The sequence below is a fragment of the Argopecten irradians genome, chromosome 13 (assembly GCF_041381155.1).
Source record: "Argopecten irradians isolate NY chromosome 13, Ai_NY, whole genome shotgun sequence".
Taxonomy (NCBI): Eukaryota; Metazoa; Mollusca; class Bivalvia; order Pectinida; family Pectinidae; genus Argopecten; species Argopecten irradians.
In genome coordinates, this window is record NC_091146.1 from 8257641 (window position 1) to 8275568 (window position 17928).

The 17928-nt window shown below is 34.4% G+C and overlaps 2 protein-coding genes across 3 annotated transcripts in view; one reads left to right on the forward strand and one right to left on the reverse strand.

Moving 5' to 3' along the window:
• Positions 1–17928, forward strand: part of LOC138305523 (atrial natriuretic peptide receptor 1-like) — a 337291-nt gene that overhangs the window by 186029 nt on the left and 133334 nt on the right. The gene's annotated exons all lie outside the window — the stretch shown is intronic.
• LOC138305524 (type-2 ice-structuring protein-like) lies at positions 10422–11760 on the reverse strand. The gene has a single exon (XM_069245786.1). The coding sequence runs from the start codon at positions 11555–11557 to the stop codon at positions 10853–10855; it is 705 nt and encodes a 234-aa protein (XP_069101887.1). The 5' UTR covers positions 11558–11760; the 3' UTR covers positions 10422–10852.

Here is a 17928-nt window from a genome sequence, read left to right on the forward strand (position 1 = left end):
AAAAACAAAATTATTTTTTCTATTTTTTTTTATCTTTTTGACCAGTAGTGGTCGGTACAATAACAACACAAAAAGAGAAAATACTTATTTAGTATAATACAATATCAGAAATACAGCATTTAAATGATTTTTGTCACACAACCCTTTTTTTACCTGAGTGTGACACTTTATGTCCGAGTTACCTCCCTTCCAAAAACGTAAGGTGAACGGTTTAATGGATGATCAATGGATTGTATTATATGCAAATGAGTTGTACCACTTCCATGCAACACATATTTTGAATAAGAGGAATTATTCGGCAGGTTGGGAGGGTGGGATGTCAAGTAACACACACTTCAACTAATCCCAATTCAAAGGACTACTCATCAGGTTTGGCATAAGGAGAAATCACAAAAAGAGTAATATGTCTGCCTGATCTGTAATACATGGGGTACGCAATGAGCTGAATATCGAATTTAACTTCTGTATAGTATAGTCAATACCGATACCACATCTTGGAAAACTACTCCCTAAATCACACAACTAAGAGCATTTAAAGAGTGATATACCTCCATCATTTGTAACACGTGCATGTATGCTACAAAAATAAATAGTCTGCATTTAGGGTATTAAATTGATTTTGTTCTTGTCTTAGAGAGATGAACTGAAATTTCAGGCAATGGACATTTATATTGTTTTTCAATTTAAATCTTTATAAAAACAGATAATACTACTATCTAAATTTATTGATTATATTTCACGTTACTTTGGTGACAAGGCGGTTAACTTTCAAACAGAACACCAAAACATTTAGCACTCTCCTATGGCCGGCAAATACGAATGAGTTTCTTCGCAAAAAAAAAATATATTTAACCACTCTAGTGCACGATTTATTTCAGAAGTAACACATGAGCGCTAAAATATAAGCTTATGTATAAGTGTACTGATCAATGTGTTTTAAACTACATAAAACAAAGACTGGTTTGTTAGTTGTAGTCAGATTATTTATAGTTACAACTGATCAGTACGAGTTACCCCGTGGAGTACCCCACTGTACAGGTAAGGTTTGGTGACTGTGAGCTGTAATCAGTCAACCATGCTATTGAAACCGTTACCATCAGTTCTTATATAATCATCCATATAACGTTAGGTATACCCCTTGTCTGATGTGTCAATCATATGTTTATTTGATAGTTTACAGATGCCGGAGTTGAAAATCTCACCAATTTCCCAAGCGAACTCTGAATGTAAACTGCGACAAAAGGGTATCTTATTCACGTAGTGCTGACATTTCGCTGTGCCGTCCTTATTTCATGGTGAACGCAATAAAATATTATATTATACATTTTTATATTGTGTTGGAAATATAAAGATGTCAAAACATAACTGAAAATATTGCAAGTATGAAAGTATTTTACTCAGTTGAACGCCCTAATAACAGTAAGTGTCATGTAAGAACCTTCCAGGTTTGTTGGTGGAGGAAAGTCGGAGTAGTACCCGGATAAAAAAACCACCGACCAGCAGTCAATACCTGGCAACTGCACCACTTGGGATTCGAATTCGCGACCCATAGGTGCAGGGCTTGTGGTAATATGTCGAGACATACAAACCACTCGGCCACCGCGCCCACTTCAAAATAAAAATATTATTAAATAAATCGCATTAAGCAATCTTGATTAGGCATTTTGTATTTTTTAAACTTTAAGTTAATAATAAAACAAAGAACATTGTGACAATTAAAAGAACGTCACATTTTCTAGATAATCGCTCCCCGTATGTTTATGGGAAATTTTTTACAAGGATGACTGTATTAAGATGGAAGGTGACATATATAAATGAGGTGTGCGACCGCATTGGAATACTAGACAACTTCATATAGACACTTGTTATATGTCGCCATCTATGTCAATCAAGCGACCGACAAGGATTTGATTAAACCGGAAATTATAGATCGTATATCATGATCCGGTTTTGTCTGTTGGTATAGCAATTTATGGGCACAAAGGTCACATGGGTTGGGAAATTTATACGACTGGTACCGATCTATATTTTTGAAAGAAAAATAAAATGACCAATTCTCGATCCGACGCTTATACCTACTAGGTAGCGTGATATTTACTATTGTATATTTACCTCAAATTGTATATCTAGCAAAGACACGTCAAGAAACTAGTTCAAACATCACATTTTCGCCAGCGAGACATCTATCCAAATGTGATACAATCGCGATAGCTGCGTACGTTCTTTTTAAGTAAGACGTTGACAGGCTTAGGGAACCATTTTTAATACAAAATAGTGCATTATTATGGAACATTTTATGTCACATCAAGGTGGAGTTGGCAGTAAAGATACGCAATGCGTTTATCGTTCGTTTTTGAAACGACTTGTAGTTACGATAATTTGTGAGCTAAAATGGTAATCAGGTCGAAGGGATAACTCTGATATCCAAACATGCAAGTAAAACATGGTTAGACCTGTGTATTAGAATAACCTGGTGAGATTCTTTTTTAAAGATTTATGACGAAAAACCAATACACTGTCGTAGACTTCAGCACATTATTGTATACGGAAACTCTCGCTATTACTCATCTCACGCACAATACTACATAAATAAGCCTAATAAATTACTTCTCTCAAATATAATACTAAAACGTAAAAAATGTATTAAAGTCCTTCAAACGAACCTTTATTTGTTTATCAACAGATTTAACTGCAAATATTTTATCTTAACAAGTGCTAAAATATATAACAAGGGAGCCTGAACATAAAATACATTTATGAACTGCTTTACGGACACGATGTTTGTTTTTGTCTCCTGGTGAATCATGAACTATGGAATTAAATGTGTTATTTAACAGTCTGTATCCCATCCTCTGTTAGGCCTACTCTTCTTGTCATCAGTGTGTTCAATTCTCTCCATATTTCAACAACAATTCCTAATCGATTTTTGAATTTTAGCAATGTTGGTTTTAACAGAAATCTTCAATCTCCGTACAGCTGTGATATTAGTGATGAAACGCTTAGATGATTCCTGGTTTTTTTGATATTTCTATTCTGATAAATGTCTGTGATTAGTACACACGCACTTAAACAATGCCGATTTGTTTAAAGTGTTATACCCCGGAGCGTTCGATTGCATCTGGGGTAGTCTTATTGAAAATTAAGAGTGCGTTTGATGTTGTGGAGTCTCATCTTAATTTGATTTAGAAACCTTCTGCATGTGGCTGCTTTCTGTTATCATAAAACAGATAGCAGTTCTAATCTAGCTAAAACCTTTTGTTACCATTGAATAAAGATGAATTTGAAATCATAATGTAGAAATTATATCATTTTTCGAATTGTTTGTTTGATTGTGTTCTTCATCTACCTATCACATTACATTAAACTTCATAGACAGTATAGGAGGTCGCTTCACCCCGGCCCCCCCTCCCCTTCACCTTATTATGTTTTTATTGTTAGCAACAATAAAAACATTATACGATAGAGACACTTCTGAAAAGAACTGATGATATAAAATCAAGAATAGTACGTCAACCCGAGCACGTTAACGTAAAAAATAGTTTGATTTTTCAAAATAAAAAAATGTAGATACATGTTCTAGCGTGTAGCAATCTTTAGTTTGATATATTCCTAGTTGAAATTCATTCATACCTATTCAAGGACATGGGTATGGCCAAAAGAGACATAAAAAAAAGATTTGAATGGATATTTCACTCTGGGTAAGGTATTTTAGAAACTGCATTGTGTATACTCCATATAACTTCAATCATATTTTGTTTCAATGAAAGTTCAACCAATAACGATACACATATTATCTTATGTTTCTTTAAGTAAGGATATAGCTATGACGGTTGATAGGAAGTAGCACACTTTATCCATTGATCACGTGTCTTATATTTGTTCCACTTTGAGCACATATTTGTGTACAGGCTCGACCTTACAACGTAAGGGAAATCGGTTGATCATTTGATACCACGTGGTATTGTACATGTAACTATATTGACATGCAATAGCCGTAGCTATGAGGTTAATCACCGGTAAAAGCTAAATGTAAACATGATACTGACAACGTCACAATTATTAAGCGTTTCATTGATCCGATGGCATTCATTAAGCGTCTCATTGAACATGTTATAATTACGGAGATGACTGTGACGTGTCTCAGGTTTATTAACGATGGTAGGGTAAACAAAAGTCTTTGATATTTACTTGTGTTTATCGTCTGTGTCTAATTAACAGTTCACATCATTAAGCTGACAAGTATATCAGACTACCCGGTATCATATCAAAGGAATTAGGTTAATGTATAAGAAAGTACTTCATATTGTTGCTGAAAGACAGTACGATATTAACTTTTTTCTAACAACGAAATAATAAAAATACAAAAATTAAAAAAAATAAAAACTGTTTCTATAGAAATGAATAGTCTAAGAATTGACCCTCCAAACGATTTACAGCAGGAATGAACTTTTTATGAGCTAACATGTCGTCAAAGGATTAGGGACTTAATTAAGCTATCCACAAAGTAAGAGAACACATTTCAAAATAACTTACAAACAGGGAGTTACTTACTAACAATTCTTTTATAGAAAATAGTAGTTTTGTTTTATTCTAAAGAACTTTTTTATTACGATAGTTCGACAAGGCAGAAATATCGCTAGGAAAAATTCTTCTAACAGCCATTTCCGTGTCGGTTTCGTATGTATCTTTGTTCTTGCAATTGGTTTCATTTTTGTGTGTAAGCACTTTTATATTTTCGAGTCTTATAACTTGGCGCATACGTATATCACAGTTCCTGCCCCGATTTTATGGCAAAATTGCGTGAGAGATATGGATAAGTAGTTTTGTAATCAGATTTACAAACTGTAAAGTAAATACCGAGATACCGTGTTATGAGACCACTACATGCAAACCTCTCTGCGACGCGGATTATCGTGTCAACGTATACTAAATTACGAGACGATAACGGGCCGTACCTACAAATAGACGGAACCTAATATGTCGGAGTCACTGAATATGAAGTTCTTCATGTCGTGGATCTGATGTTTTATGATAAAGGAGATAGGTACACGGAATATATTGGGAGAGTCAAAGATATTGGAATAAAAGTGGATAAAGTCCCTAAATAATGAAACACATTCATATACCAAAATTTCTTATCTGACCACGGTTAGATAATGCTGGATATGGTTTCCTCCACGTATCATCCATACAATCCAGGTCTGTGACAAAGTTTATATAGGTACCACCAACTTTAGACATGCACGCAATGGCTGATCCGGAAACAGGACAGCGATAATCGTCGTTGATTAAGGAGCACGCAAACTATACAGCATAACGCCATCATCAATCTATTTTTAAGGTCACATTACGAGTTCCATATTTAACGTATATTACAGAGGTCGAATAAACTCAATTCCATGGGGATCACGTGATTGAGACATGTGATAAATAGTTTTGTCTACTTTCTAGATACTATAAGAGTTGTCTTGTTTGAGATTTGAGAACATATTAGTGTCTCAGGATTTGTTTTTGAGTTGTGTAGCCCAAGGGTTAGTTATACATGTATAAGGTAAAGTGAATACGTTTTTCTTACTTCAGTATTTACTGGCAGTGTGAAGGTAGAGTCTCTATCTCACTCTCTATCAGGCTGGCTTATGGAGTTGAATGGTTTCAATCGGTCTGTTCTTGTGCCGTGTCAGTTTCAGTCTCATTTCCAGACACAGACAATATATCTTCACGTGAATTTCACTTGAGTGTTTTTTTCACGTGAACTGCAAGTGACCTTCACCATGTTCAGATATGAGGTCATGTTCCATTGTGTTTTAAAGACAGTAATATATTGTCTGGTTCAACCAAACTTTTCATAATTTGTGTGGTTTGTTGTCATTGGCGTCTTGATTGATAACACTTTCTTAACACTCGATTTTTATTGTTTATTTCTGTTTTCGTTTTTCTCTTGTCATCGTAAAGATTCATAATTTATGTTTACATTTGATTTTTATGTAAATATCATTCTATGTGCATTTAACATTAATGTAAGCAATTGACAACAACTTTTTACATGACAAGTAAATAATCGTCCTTCAAAAAACATATGTCGACCTAAAGCAGACTAGATTCGTGCCTAAAGGGATAGGTTACGATATTGATTTGATTATACTGTTTATTGCTTAAGTATATAATTCGCTGATATATATAAGCAACATGATCCTACCAACACGGCACAAGTACAAATAATTTCTTACCATTGACGCCTTTTAGACTTCGGTGGTAAAACGATACGAGTGATGACGCCTGAGTTGTTCAGGTGTGCTATTGACGTCGACAACCTTGTGATTTATGACGTTACATGAACGCTTTTGGTTAACGGAGCCTCGGATCAAATGATGACCGGAGCCTCGGATCAAATGATGATGACGTCATCAGGTTAGGCATTGTAGAACTTTCGCACCACACACATTGAACATCGATCTGTGACCTCTGACCTCTGACATCGTGCCGCTAAATGAGCCGCGGTTCATACCGCTGTTATCCTCTGTGACGGTGTCAGTGTTCACAAGAAACCACCAACGTAGGGAAGAAAGGAGTCAGCGTGTTTTCTGACAATTTTGAAACTGATATATGGCGATGACGTAACCGCACACGATGGCTTTTAGTGAAAAGAAGATGTTTTTGTTTTGTTGTTCTAGAGAAAATGCTTAAACGATAAACCTGTAGAAGTGGTAGTCAAGGTTATGAATGAAGAAGCTATAGTGATATGCGTTTCTTCTTACAGTATATAACATTGATTGATGGCTTTAAATTTGTCTGCCGTAATTTTCATTCTCACGAATCAAAAAGAGCTTTAATATTTTCTTTGCATGCAAAAGTTACCAACATTTCGAGAATTGCAATGACAATACAAAGGTTTTAATAGCTGAAAATGTTATATGGTAGTACTTCTAAAATTTGTTTATAACATCGATAATGGTGTGAAATGAGCACGGTCATACTATGAAGCTGAAGTGTGGTCTACGATTCCATTTAACATATAGTGTAATGATAATTGGTAATTGTAAAGTAAATTCTGCCGGTATATTACCATCTGACCATACATGAGGCATGAGGCATAAATACCAGGATTTGTGCATCACATAGATGATATGCTGTAACTAATGTTTTTAATGAGAAAGGAGAGTGTCAACATTATTGCGGTATGGTAATTTCAGAACATCGGTGCTGACTATCAGTAGAAATGTTGTATGGTGATACCAGTAATTGCATTATCAGTATTTCTTTGAGCAATGAAAACACTCCGTCATACGCTGCTATTCTGATATGTTCTTATCTGGATCTTCCAGAAGCTTTCCTCCCCACGTGACCATACAAGCCTGATTGGGGTAACTTAGGACATTGTCTGTGATATGGTCAGTGACAGAGCGGCAGACGTCTTTTTGAGTCAGATTCCACTTTCTCAAAACACAGCATGTCGTCTAATAAGCAATATTAGTTGTACTACGGACACCTTTTTATGATAACAAATATAGATAAATAACAACCAAAATGCTTTTAACGAATAATTATTCTACACGAGTAATGTGATATATTTACAATATTGAATTTTTATTTCTGTGTGAACAGTATCCATATAAAACAAATCTGGTATATGGAGTATCCGTACTATGGAGTTTGATAATGTTTCCCTTCTCTTCTTCACTTCTTCATTGAAGACCACGCCGTCAATTTTGGCGATATGTGATTTTAATGATAACCATTTTTTATTGTATTCACTAATTATTGAGGTGCTTTGTTCTGATCTCTCCCATTTTATGTAACACTGTATCGCTATATCAGATTCTGTCTACATTAGATCGGTGAATGACGATCATTCCACTTTAGAGCGTTTGTTCATAATACATCCCAACAAGTGTCCTCATAGCTTTGTGTTTCAACTGTATCCAGATCTGTGGATTATTTAACAGGAATACATCCTTACCATTGTTTTGGTATACATATGCTGAGTGATAACGACAACTCTCTCAGTGCTTGTCTTTGTGGTATTTTATGATTGCGGGAAGGTAAATGTAACGACATCCTGTCATATTATAAATACGAGCGTAACGTCATAGTTCGCTCAGAGTACAATAATCATATATGTTACTACTAAACATGTTACTACTAAACCCAATGTATGATAATTTTCAATTCTATCACTGACAGTTTTATTTTTCTTACACATGCATGCCAAATATATGGGAACTAATTCTTTAATGACGCCATAAAGGTAAACTACCGGTAACTCTATAATATGCAAAGGAAATCGGCGGTGAACGATCAAAATAGTATGCAATAAAAAGTAACAGCAAACAGACAAAACGATTAAAAGTAGTACAATGCACTTTGAGAGACAAATGACTCACAAAACAATAATAATAATGTAACATATACATATTGATTATTTTCATTTAAATTAAAATTGTTTTCATATAAAGCTAAATTGGCATGTTTAATGATACCTCTGTGGCTTTCAGTCCTTTAATTTGAATAGCATCTCTCGGACACGTCCTAGTATTGTTTTCTGAGTATATGTATGGACTGCTGGGACAAACATCTATGTTGCTTATATGTATGCGATTGACTTTTTCTGTATTTATTTTGTTTCTCGCATAATGATCAAATAAAGCGTGTGCCAATCTATAGTTGTGCTGATAAAAAGGAATAGTTCGATACTGTATTTTCTGAGCTAAAAAGCTGCTACTTTTCCCAGCTATATGACCACGTGTCTATGTACGCTATTGCCACGGAGTCGCCATAAAATCTGACTAAAAGCCTTCCCTGAATATGGCGATCTGGACAAATCCGATGCGGATTCTAAGCCGGCTAATCGTATTACAAAATAATATTCTATTTATCTTACTAATAAGTAGAAATGTGTATTGACCAGTTGTTAGGGCTAATTGATTGTCTGCGTGTGCTCTTAAGGGATTTTGTAGCACGTGCTCTGCGATCGATACATAACCTCACAGAAATGTGTTTTGACTGTAAATGTGTTACCTGTCACACACGGGCTCACCTAAAATTCAGCACATAATGATGGTCATTGTATTGTGGAAAAAAAAATACTAAGATCTCTGTATAAGCTTTGCTTTTTTCTATTACCTATACTGTCTCCTAAACCTCATTAAAATGGTCGTTACAAGCAAGACAAACAAATCAAACATGCAGACAAGCGTACTTTTGAAATGGCTAACCAAATACTTAGCTATTCCTATATAAGTTTTTAATTGTTACCTTACTTATACATGTAAGTTTGTACGTAATTTGCGGTTCCGTAACGTTTAAATGAATGCATAGAATTAATGAACATTTTAATATACAATTATATAACATTTTCTCCGGTAGCTTTCAAGAATATACGATAAATGTAGATGGTGATAAATACCGTTTGTTTAAGTTCATTTATAATGTCATGTGATTCGTAAATTACATAAAAAAATTTCAAATAAAGATAGTCACAGAGAGATCAAAGACGTCATTTAGACGCGGGTTTAGTTACACCTCATGTGTGTGAGTCACTTAGTATTGATGGTTTTGTTGTCCACTATTCCATGTGCTGTGATTGTTGTCAACAAAAGATAATCGAATTTGCATCATTGTTTTGTTTATTTCAATATTAGCATCGTTAATATAAAGTATTTGAATGGTAAGCATATGCCTCAACATTAAGATTATTTTGAATAAGTATAATTCTTTAATATTATTATTTTAGTCTATTTCTTCATTAAACCAAATTATAAATAAAATAATGTTTATAATTTAATCTGAAAAAAATCTCAGTGAGATACTAATTAGGGATTCATTTCCTTGTATTTACTTATTTTCACAATAAAACCCATTCAGATGTGGCGCATTATATCTCAATACATATTGGATGTGGCCGATTGGCTGTGCCGCCTTACCGCGAAAATGTTGTGTATGACGTCATAGTCGAAGTGCGAATCATTCTGTCTATGCAACAATAACTCCCAAACTTCTTAACAATAGAAATGAGATGAGATTAAATTATCTAAGCATGTTTCACATTCAATTATATGTAATCGCTACATATCCGCTCGTAATGCCGTCTACTATTTGCATAATGTGAGGCAAAACGCATAGCTAACTTGCTGATAAAGGGTATTAATTGTACTTACAGTCTACGTATTTTACTCCCTACTTAGGGATGATTAAATACGGAAGGTGTAGGACACAATATTCATAATACATGGTCCTGTTATTCCGTTAAACAATGCGTTATTTTATTGTTGTTGCCAACACATTAGGAGCATGAACAAGTGGTCACTGAACTCTCTCAAACTTCGAATGGAAACTCTTACTTATTATTACAGAAACCTTAGTTTGCACATGGTTAAACTGTGTAGTAGTATTTCTAGTAAATGTTTTCCTGTGAATGACGTACATTTCTAATAGTTCTGCTTTAATGGAAACAACACAAATAAACAACATACAGTCAATCACATTTTACAAACCAACAATACTAATTTGTCCAGTCTGTTATGATAATAGATACCTCCTTCCACAGAACTTATTATCCAGTTTACTCTCCACATAAATGTATATCTCAATATCACAAAATGGACCATGCTTCTTTGTATTACAATACAAGTGCGTTAAATCCCAAAAGACGGCGATATACACGTATACGAAACAGGAATACACTGTACTTTGATTTAATCCAAAGGTGCGGTTTCAATTCGTTTTGTAATGCCATTGCTTTAAATTATATTCTGTACTGTAATAACCAGTGATAGTTTTGATGTCTTATATCCTATTGTCCATTTAATAATTGTTAGTGCACATGAATTCAGAAGATCTGGCACCTTTGTCTCCATTACATGCCGTTCGCTGGACGCTGACATATGAACGCCTCTTGGAATTTACACTTCCGGTCAGTCCAGTAACACTCAGCCGGTACAAGTTTCAGGAACGACAGACACAAGTCACCTAATCCATCCGGCTGTTCCGGACACCATGCTGTATATTGAAATTCATTTCCGTTTCCGGTCCACTGCCACGGGTTATCAGTACCTCTTTTTCTTCCCCCGATCCAAAACCGTACAGAGCGACTGAAATGGGCGTATATGAAGATGTTTACCGCCTCGTTGTCAGCTGTGGCTAAATGCCCATCCTTACCCGCGCAGAAAGCGTTTGCTAAGTGCCATGAACGTTTGTGTTTACTGAAGTAATAACACTGTGTCTCGAAATACACCCACCCGTCTGGACAAAACCTTCTCTCGTCCACACCGCTGTTTAAGATTTTTCTAGCGAGGGGAAGATGTTGGTCTATAATCTTCTGTAAGATATTCAGTCCCAAATTGTCGGTAACGGCACTCGTGTTTAACTGACCTTCCAAACGATCGAGACGAGCTTTCAGTTCGCATATTTCGGTTTTTTGATCGGCAATAGTTAGATTGATTGCCAAGAGCTGTCGCTCCATTCTTTCATCGCAGTTGCACATGACAGTAGAGTTATCTCCCTTTACCGGAAGCGGAACATTAAGCAACGCTACCATTACAAAACAAATTAGCGGCAACATATCGATGAATGGAGATTTGAAGTTTGGATAATATGTACTCTTTCAAGTTAAATCGTATTTAAATCCATCTTTTATGAATTTATCACATTGACGACTGCATCTCCCTAGATAGTGCGTGTTTTAAACACAGCTCGATGTTAATCAGTTGGTAGTACAGAACTCACCAGGTACAGAGTTGTCTGTTTCTTCTTAAAGACTGAACATTTGTCTCAGAACTGTTTTTATATGTCTGGAAATTTAGTTGTTTACTTCGATTGTGCCAAACGAGATGCTCCATCGATCATGAGCGTTAGAAACCATGGAACTAATTGAACGAATTTTTAAATAAAACAAAAGACCACACATGCAGGTTGTTGAAGCCAAATTCAATTTGCTAAATGATTAAGAGAAAACATTCGCTTTCGGCAATACATACGAGACAACCATTATGGCTTAACAATTTATGTATTAACACCACTTGACCAATATATCGGGAAATAATGCATGTCGTTGATAATTATATACATGTACAAACTTACATCTGAACATATTATCTACGAAACGAAACGTGGGTTTACTTTAAATGGGGACGGGCATGTAGATTTTGTCCAATTCTTCACTGTCTCATCCTATCCTGCTTAGGAGAAAAGCATGTATATCTCATCAAGTTAACCAGACTTTGGTTACGTATTCAAAAAAAAGTCAATTTATGTTTAATATTAAGAACTCAAAATTATTTAAATAAAATGAATACTTACATTTGATCAAGCTAACGATACTTTGGTCATATAGGCCTATACCAACAAAACGTCAATTTATGTTAAATATTTAGAAATTAAAATTATTTTAATTAAACGAATACGCATATTTGATCAGGCTAACCAGACTTTGGTTAAATATACAAACAAGAAAGTCAATTTACTTTAAATATTTAGAAAAAAGATTGATTTTGATAATAAGAATACTTATATTTTACTAAGCTAACCAAACTTTGGTTATGTATGTTATGGTTTATCAGCGTACTATAATTAAATGATTACAATGGAAATTGATGTACGGAAACATGCTGAACGGTTAGAGCTTATCTACTGAACCGATATATTAAGAAAGTTTGGCAAGGATTGTAGACGTCTGTACTCTGGTTTTCCTTTCTTACATATTATCTGGCATCTATGGTTATATCACAATTATAAAAAAAACACTATTTTTGTGAGAACAGCTGTATAGTTAAATGACATATCTAGAAACTCCACTGGATTCCACTTTCGTCCTCCGCTAACCGAAGGGCTTATTGCGTTAAAAACTATTACATTATTGTTTCAGTTGTTTTTATGCTTTTCTATTGTAAATTTTACATCAAGTAACCATATTTGTATTAGTGAGCACTTACTCCCTTGCACACAATACCAAAACGCCAATGCACATCTTTGTATCATTTTACTACCTTGCAGTGTTCAGAAGTAACGCGCCGAATTATTAACATTCAACAGAGTACATCTATTTTTCCATGATCAGTAATATCCGGATCAGGCGCTAACCTGACTTCATTTTAAGAATTTTCCGTTAAACAACTCGTGATATCTTAAACCGCCATGGACGTTTCAATATTTCTTTCACACATTCAATGTTATTGTTCAAGAACCAAATCACAATAGACGGTATTATAAGGCTTATTATGGCCATGCTGTTCTCTATCATGAGGTAAAATGTGATTTAAGTCTTAACAAGAACATCTTAGAGGGCTTGAATCTATGGCTGTTTTACTTGTTTATTGCAAGTAGGTATACCAGAATAGAAAGTTAAAAATATGCATTTGTTTATTTTAACGAGTGGTTGTTGTCAGAGACAACTGTAAAAATGGCATTATGATTGTGAAAAAGTGTTTTAATGGAAAATATGATGACACAGAATTTTAATCCAATAATGTTGTTGATATACCTATGAAACCTCACAACAGCATACACAAATAAATGATGTTATATATAACAAAACTGCAATTTGAATACTGATATTTAATCATAAGTAAGATATATATTTTAGCACGTACAAAAGGGCACTTGATATTTTTAGCAAGTGAACAAAAAAGGAACATTAAAGCCCTGTCTTGTAGTAACCATTGCCGTGTAGGAATACTTGTGTTTGTAGAATTAAACACATACCGATTCAGCAGCACTTGTAGCTTACCTAGTGCAAACAAATCTTAGATTTCCAAAGCTACTGAAATACCAATCAGAACTCTCCCGCATGCGTTAAAATGAAACTTAATTGAAACTATATATATCTGCAGATATTAATATTTCGATCGTATGCAACCCCTTAACTTTATAAATATAATTCACGGTTTGTTTATATTAATTGTTACATGTTATGTATAAAGTATCATGTCAGTTGCAATCCCGCAGGTGTTTAATGGTTTCGTGATAATATTAACATACTTACACTGAAACCCCCAGATATCTCTATACGCCTGCTCTCATCAACAGAATGCCACATCTGTTTCCGCTTTAGATTTTAAAATATCGGAAGGTTACATCTTACAGCCATCGGTAATCAAGCGGAACGCACACGTCAAAACATCACTGCTTTTTGACAATAGCTGTTTCTCCTGATTAACATCCGCATTATGTTTTCATCAGGAGCCTAATAGGCAATCATATCTTGAATTTACGACTCAAATGTACTTATGTTAACGTACTGAAGGGCTTTTCGCAAACAAGTAGCCATAATGCTTGATTTGTTTATTTGTTTTCAAGCTTCATTCCGAAAAAAACCCAGTATGTATTTTCCGATTTATCGCGAACATAAATAAACTATCGATGGTTTTAACATGTGATCACGTCCGTTCCACTAAGACTATATTTCAAATATTAGTGTATGTGTAGTTAGTTCTATAAATGTATTTCCCGAATACCATATACATCCAATAGAACAACATACGATCTCCACATACATGTAACTCTGGATAAAGGATGTACCATCACTTAGAAATGTTTGTTGTTATAGATTAATCATAATCAAGGACCTCAATCCACCTTTTTGGGGCTGTGGTGGCTGAGTGGTTAAGATGTTTCGACATATTACCTCAAGCCCTCCACCTTTGGATCGCAAGTTCAAATTCCATGTGGGACAGTTGTCAGATACCGACCGCTGGTCGGTGATTTTTCTCCTCCAGGAACTCTGACTTGCCTCCACAAACAAACCTGGTACGTCCTTGCATGACTCTGTCTGCTAATAGGACGTTAAACTAATAAATCCCTTCTTTAACAATTTTAGTATTGAAAAATTACAACCATAATAATTTCAACCAACGGTGTGCTACGATTAAATCATTTAAATGAATTATTAACCTGTGAAACAAATGTAAGTTTACAGTCGACTATTATTTCATTGACGTTTTTACAACTAACCATTTCTGCCTACTTATGTTATAGATGCATTTATATCAATTTATTCTGGTTTCCTCTGATATGCATGTTTCAAGGTGACCTCTGTAAATGCTGGTTTATCTTCTCCTCGACCGACATCAGTTATTTGAAAGTTAAGGAGAACGTCGTCCAACGCCAGATCATGCACGTAAAGTACACGTTCACTGCGAACAGTTTATGAATTGGAATATTAAATCTCTGTTTCTGTTCGCACAGCTGTCAAACATTTAAAAGACTATTTATATCACACAGGAGCGTTGTTATTCAAGCGCTTGTAAAATATGGCGTTCAGGGATACCGGTTAATTGATTTACGTCTTATACTTACAAGGCTTATCTGTGTACTTAGTTCTGGTGAATATAGCATTTCTGGTTGAGAGAAAATAAACCTAAGTAATAAATGGCTAGCATGAAAATGAAAACCGTGTGATGGTTTTGCGATACGCTTGTGCATTTTTTCATATCATACGATGTGAGACCGATTTCAGACTTATGTCAAAATTCTCCATAGATTTGTTTTCTTTTTATCATTGCATATTTTTTTTCATTTAACTTTGAAATAAATTAAAGACAAATGAATTGCGAAAGCAAGTAGAGAACCCAAAGTATCAATAAAACAAAATCTGCATACGAAGTTATCGGTAAAATTCATTGGAAAACAGAACCAGGAACGTCCAGATTACTAGCGTTTGTGCTATAACGGTATTCGCATAAATACATATAAACATTTGACGAAAAAAGGTTGTCGTGAGAAATAGAGGTGAGAATATGTTTAACAAGGGTAAAAACCATACTAAAACAGTAATTTAAACCGCCATAAAAAGTACAGAACTGGTGATTGTTTTAGTGTTTACTCCATATTCGACATAATACACGTTACATATTCAGTGTTAGAGAAAAAACAACATAGTTATAGATATAATACCTAAAAATGTGTATCATTTAAAATCGAGAATTATTCATTCCTATATCTCATAGATATGCCATGATTAACGTTGCCAAACTTGTTTCATTATTTAGCGTGAAGGTTTAAATAACGAACTAAATGTACATTATCTGTGCCCAGTTTCACATACATTTTTTGAATTTAAGAAATCTCTTGACTTAAAAGTCTCCACAGGAAAGCCTTACGAATTTTAAGGAAGGCTCCTTAACTTAAAATGTTTCCTTAACCTATGTTCTTCTTTCCGATGGAGAATTTTAATTCCTTAAAGGTTAATGAATGTTCGTAAAACTAGGCCCTGTAGAAATAAACTACATTTTACAAGAAAATTAATAGATGGGGTTATATAAAACAAGAATTTCGTTCGTTATATATAATATCCAATATGATTTATCATCATGTAGCTTAATATAGGGATTGGATTTCACTTTTATGTTAACCATGCTTGTATACATGGAGCAATTCCTCTAAGAATATATTCTATGGGGCGCGTTAGCAACATCAGTATTTTTGAAGATAAATTTCAACTCTTTTACAATTAAAATTATTTCAACCTCTTATGATCATACTGAATAATAATCCTCAACAATAATGCATTCGAAATGTCTAAAGTAAGATGTATGTGAATTTTGTTTATTAAAAATATAATAAAATGGTATATTGGAAAGTCTATCTGAGCTAAAGAATACTTTTTGGAGTTAGTTGAAAGTCAGTCTGCACTTCTCCCCCATTAAATGAATTTTTACATTTTTATTGCCATTCAAAATAATAATTGACATTTCAATCCATTATACATCGTATTCCGTTCTTAATTTTATACCTGTAATATATTTCATTTAGAACTGTACCTTCGTTCATTTCCAAAAATTGCCTCTTAATTTTTCTATTTCCAAAAATAGCGAAATATATGCACGTGACATATTCGTGATTTCCGTTGATTCAAACTTCGGAAATTCTACACGTGGCCCAATATAAAAACGTTCATATCTATAGGCCTAAATCAAATTGAATGTATCACCTTCCACTTATTTCGCGGCTCTATTTATTGTGTACATTTGTAAGTATCCGACTACCATCGCACATTCATCGTCGACAGGATATTATACTCCGTGTAATTACTAACCGTATCAGATTTGGTACGCGGTCCTTAAAAACCAGGGTCTCAAATACCCCAATCACATCATCACCATGCTGGGGAATTGGAAACAGCATGCAATGCCAATTTGTTTTCGCCAACCGTTGTATATAAATCAAATTGTTTAAAGGAAGAAAAAACAAACTGCCAACTTATCTGATGGTTTATCGATTGTCTCCGATTGCATGGTTGTGTATGCTGCATGTGTGGGTGTGTCATTGATAAGCGGTTCGCGAATCATGTTAAAACCTTGACGTAAGTAAAGATTTATAAAAGTTCCACAACGTATATAGATTTATAAAAGTTCCACGACGTATATTAGCATTTCACAAATATAAAAAAAGAGTCGTCCGTATTACAATCCTGCAATGTACTTCTCTAAATCGGAATGAACAAAAAAGTAAAAACACAAAAATAAAAAACAAAACCTGAATTTCACTATTTCTTGACGGGAATCAAACGGTATTTCACGCAGTAATTCACAAAAAACGATATTTCATGTAATCAATTAATCATTTTATTCCAAGGAGAGATTTAGAAATCTTTTTTTTAAGATTGTTCTCTCTTTTTTGTGTTACATTACACGTTTTTGTTTCACGTTTCTAACACCAACATCTACTTTGTATGTGCCTAGGCTTGTCTAATCAGTATCATCCGTGTCTCTGAAACAAAGCAATGGCAACCATGATGACCGCTGATCTCAATAACGCGGATCCCATCAAGGATAACAATAAAAATGCACTGTTCGTGTATGAGAGTTCGTGTTAATTCTGCTAAAGTACTTTCATGAAAGCGCCAACGGTATTAAGATAAAGCGTTGGCTATCCACAACTAATGACATAAATCACAGCGACAGTTTCCGTTAATTGATATTTTAAAGAAGATGTCGA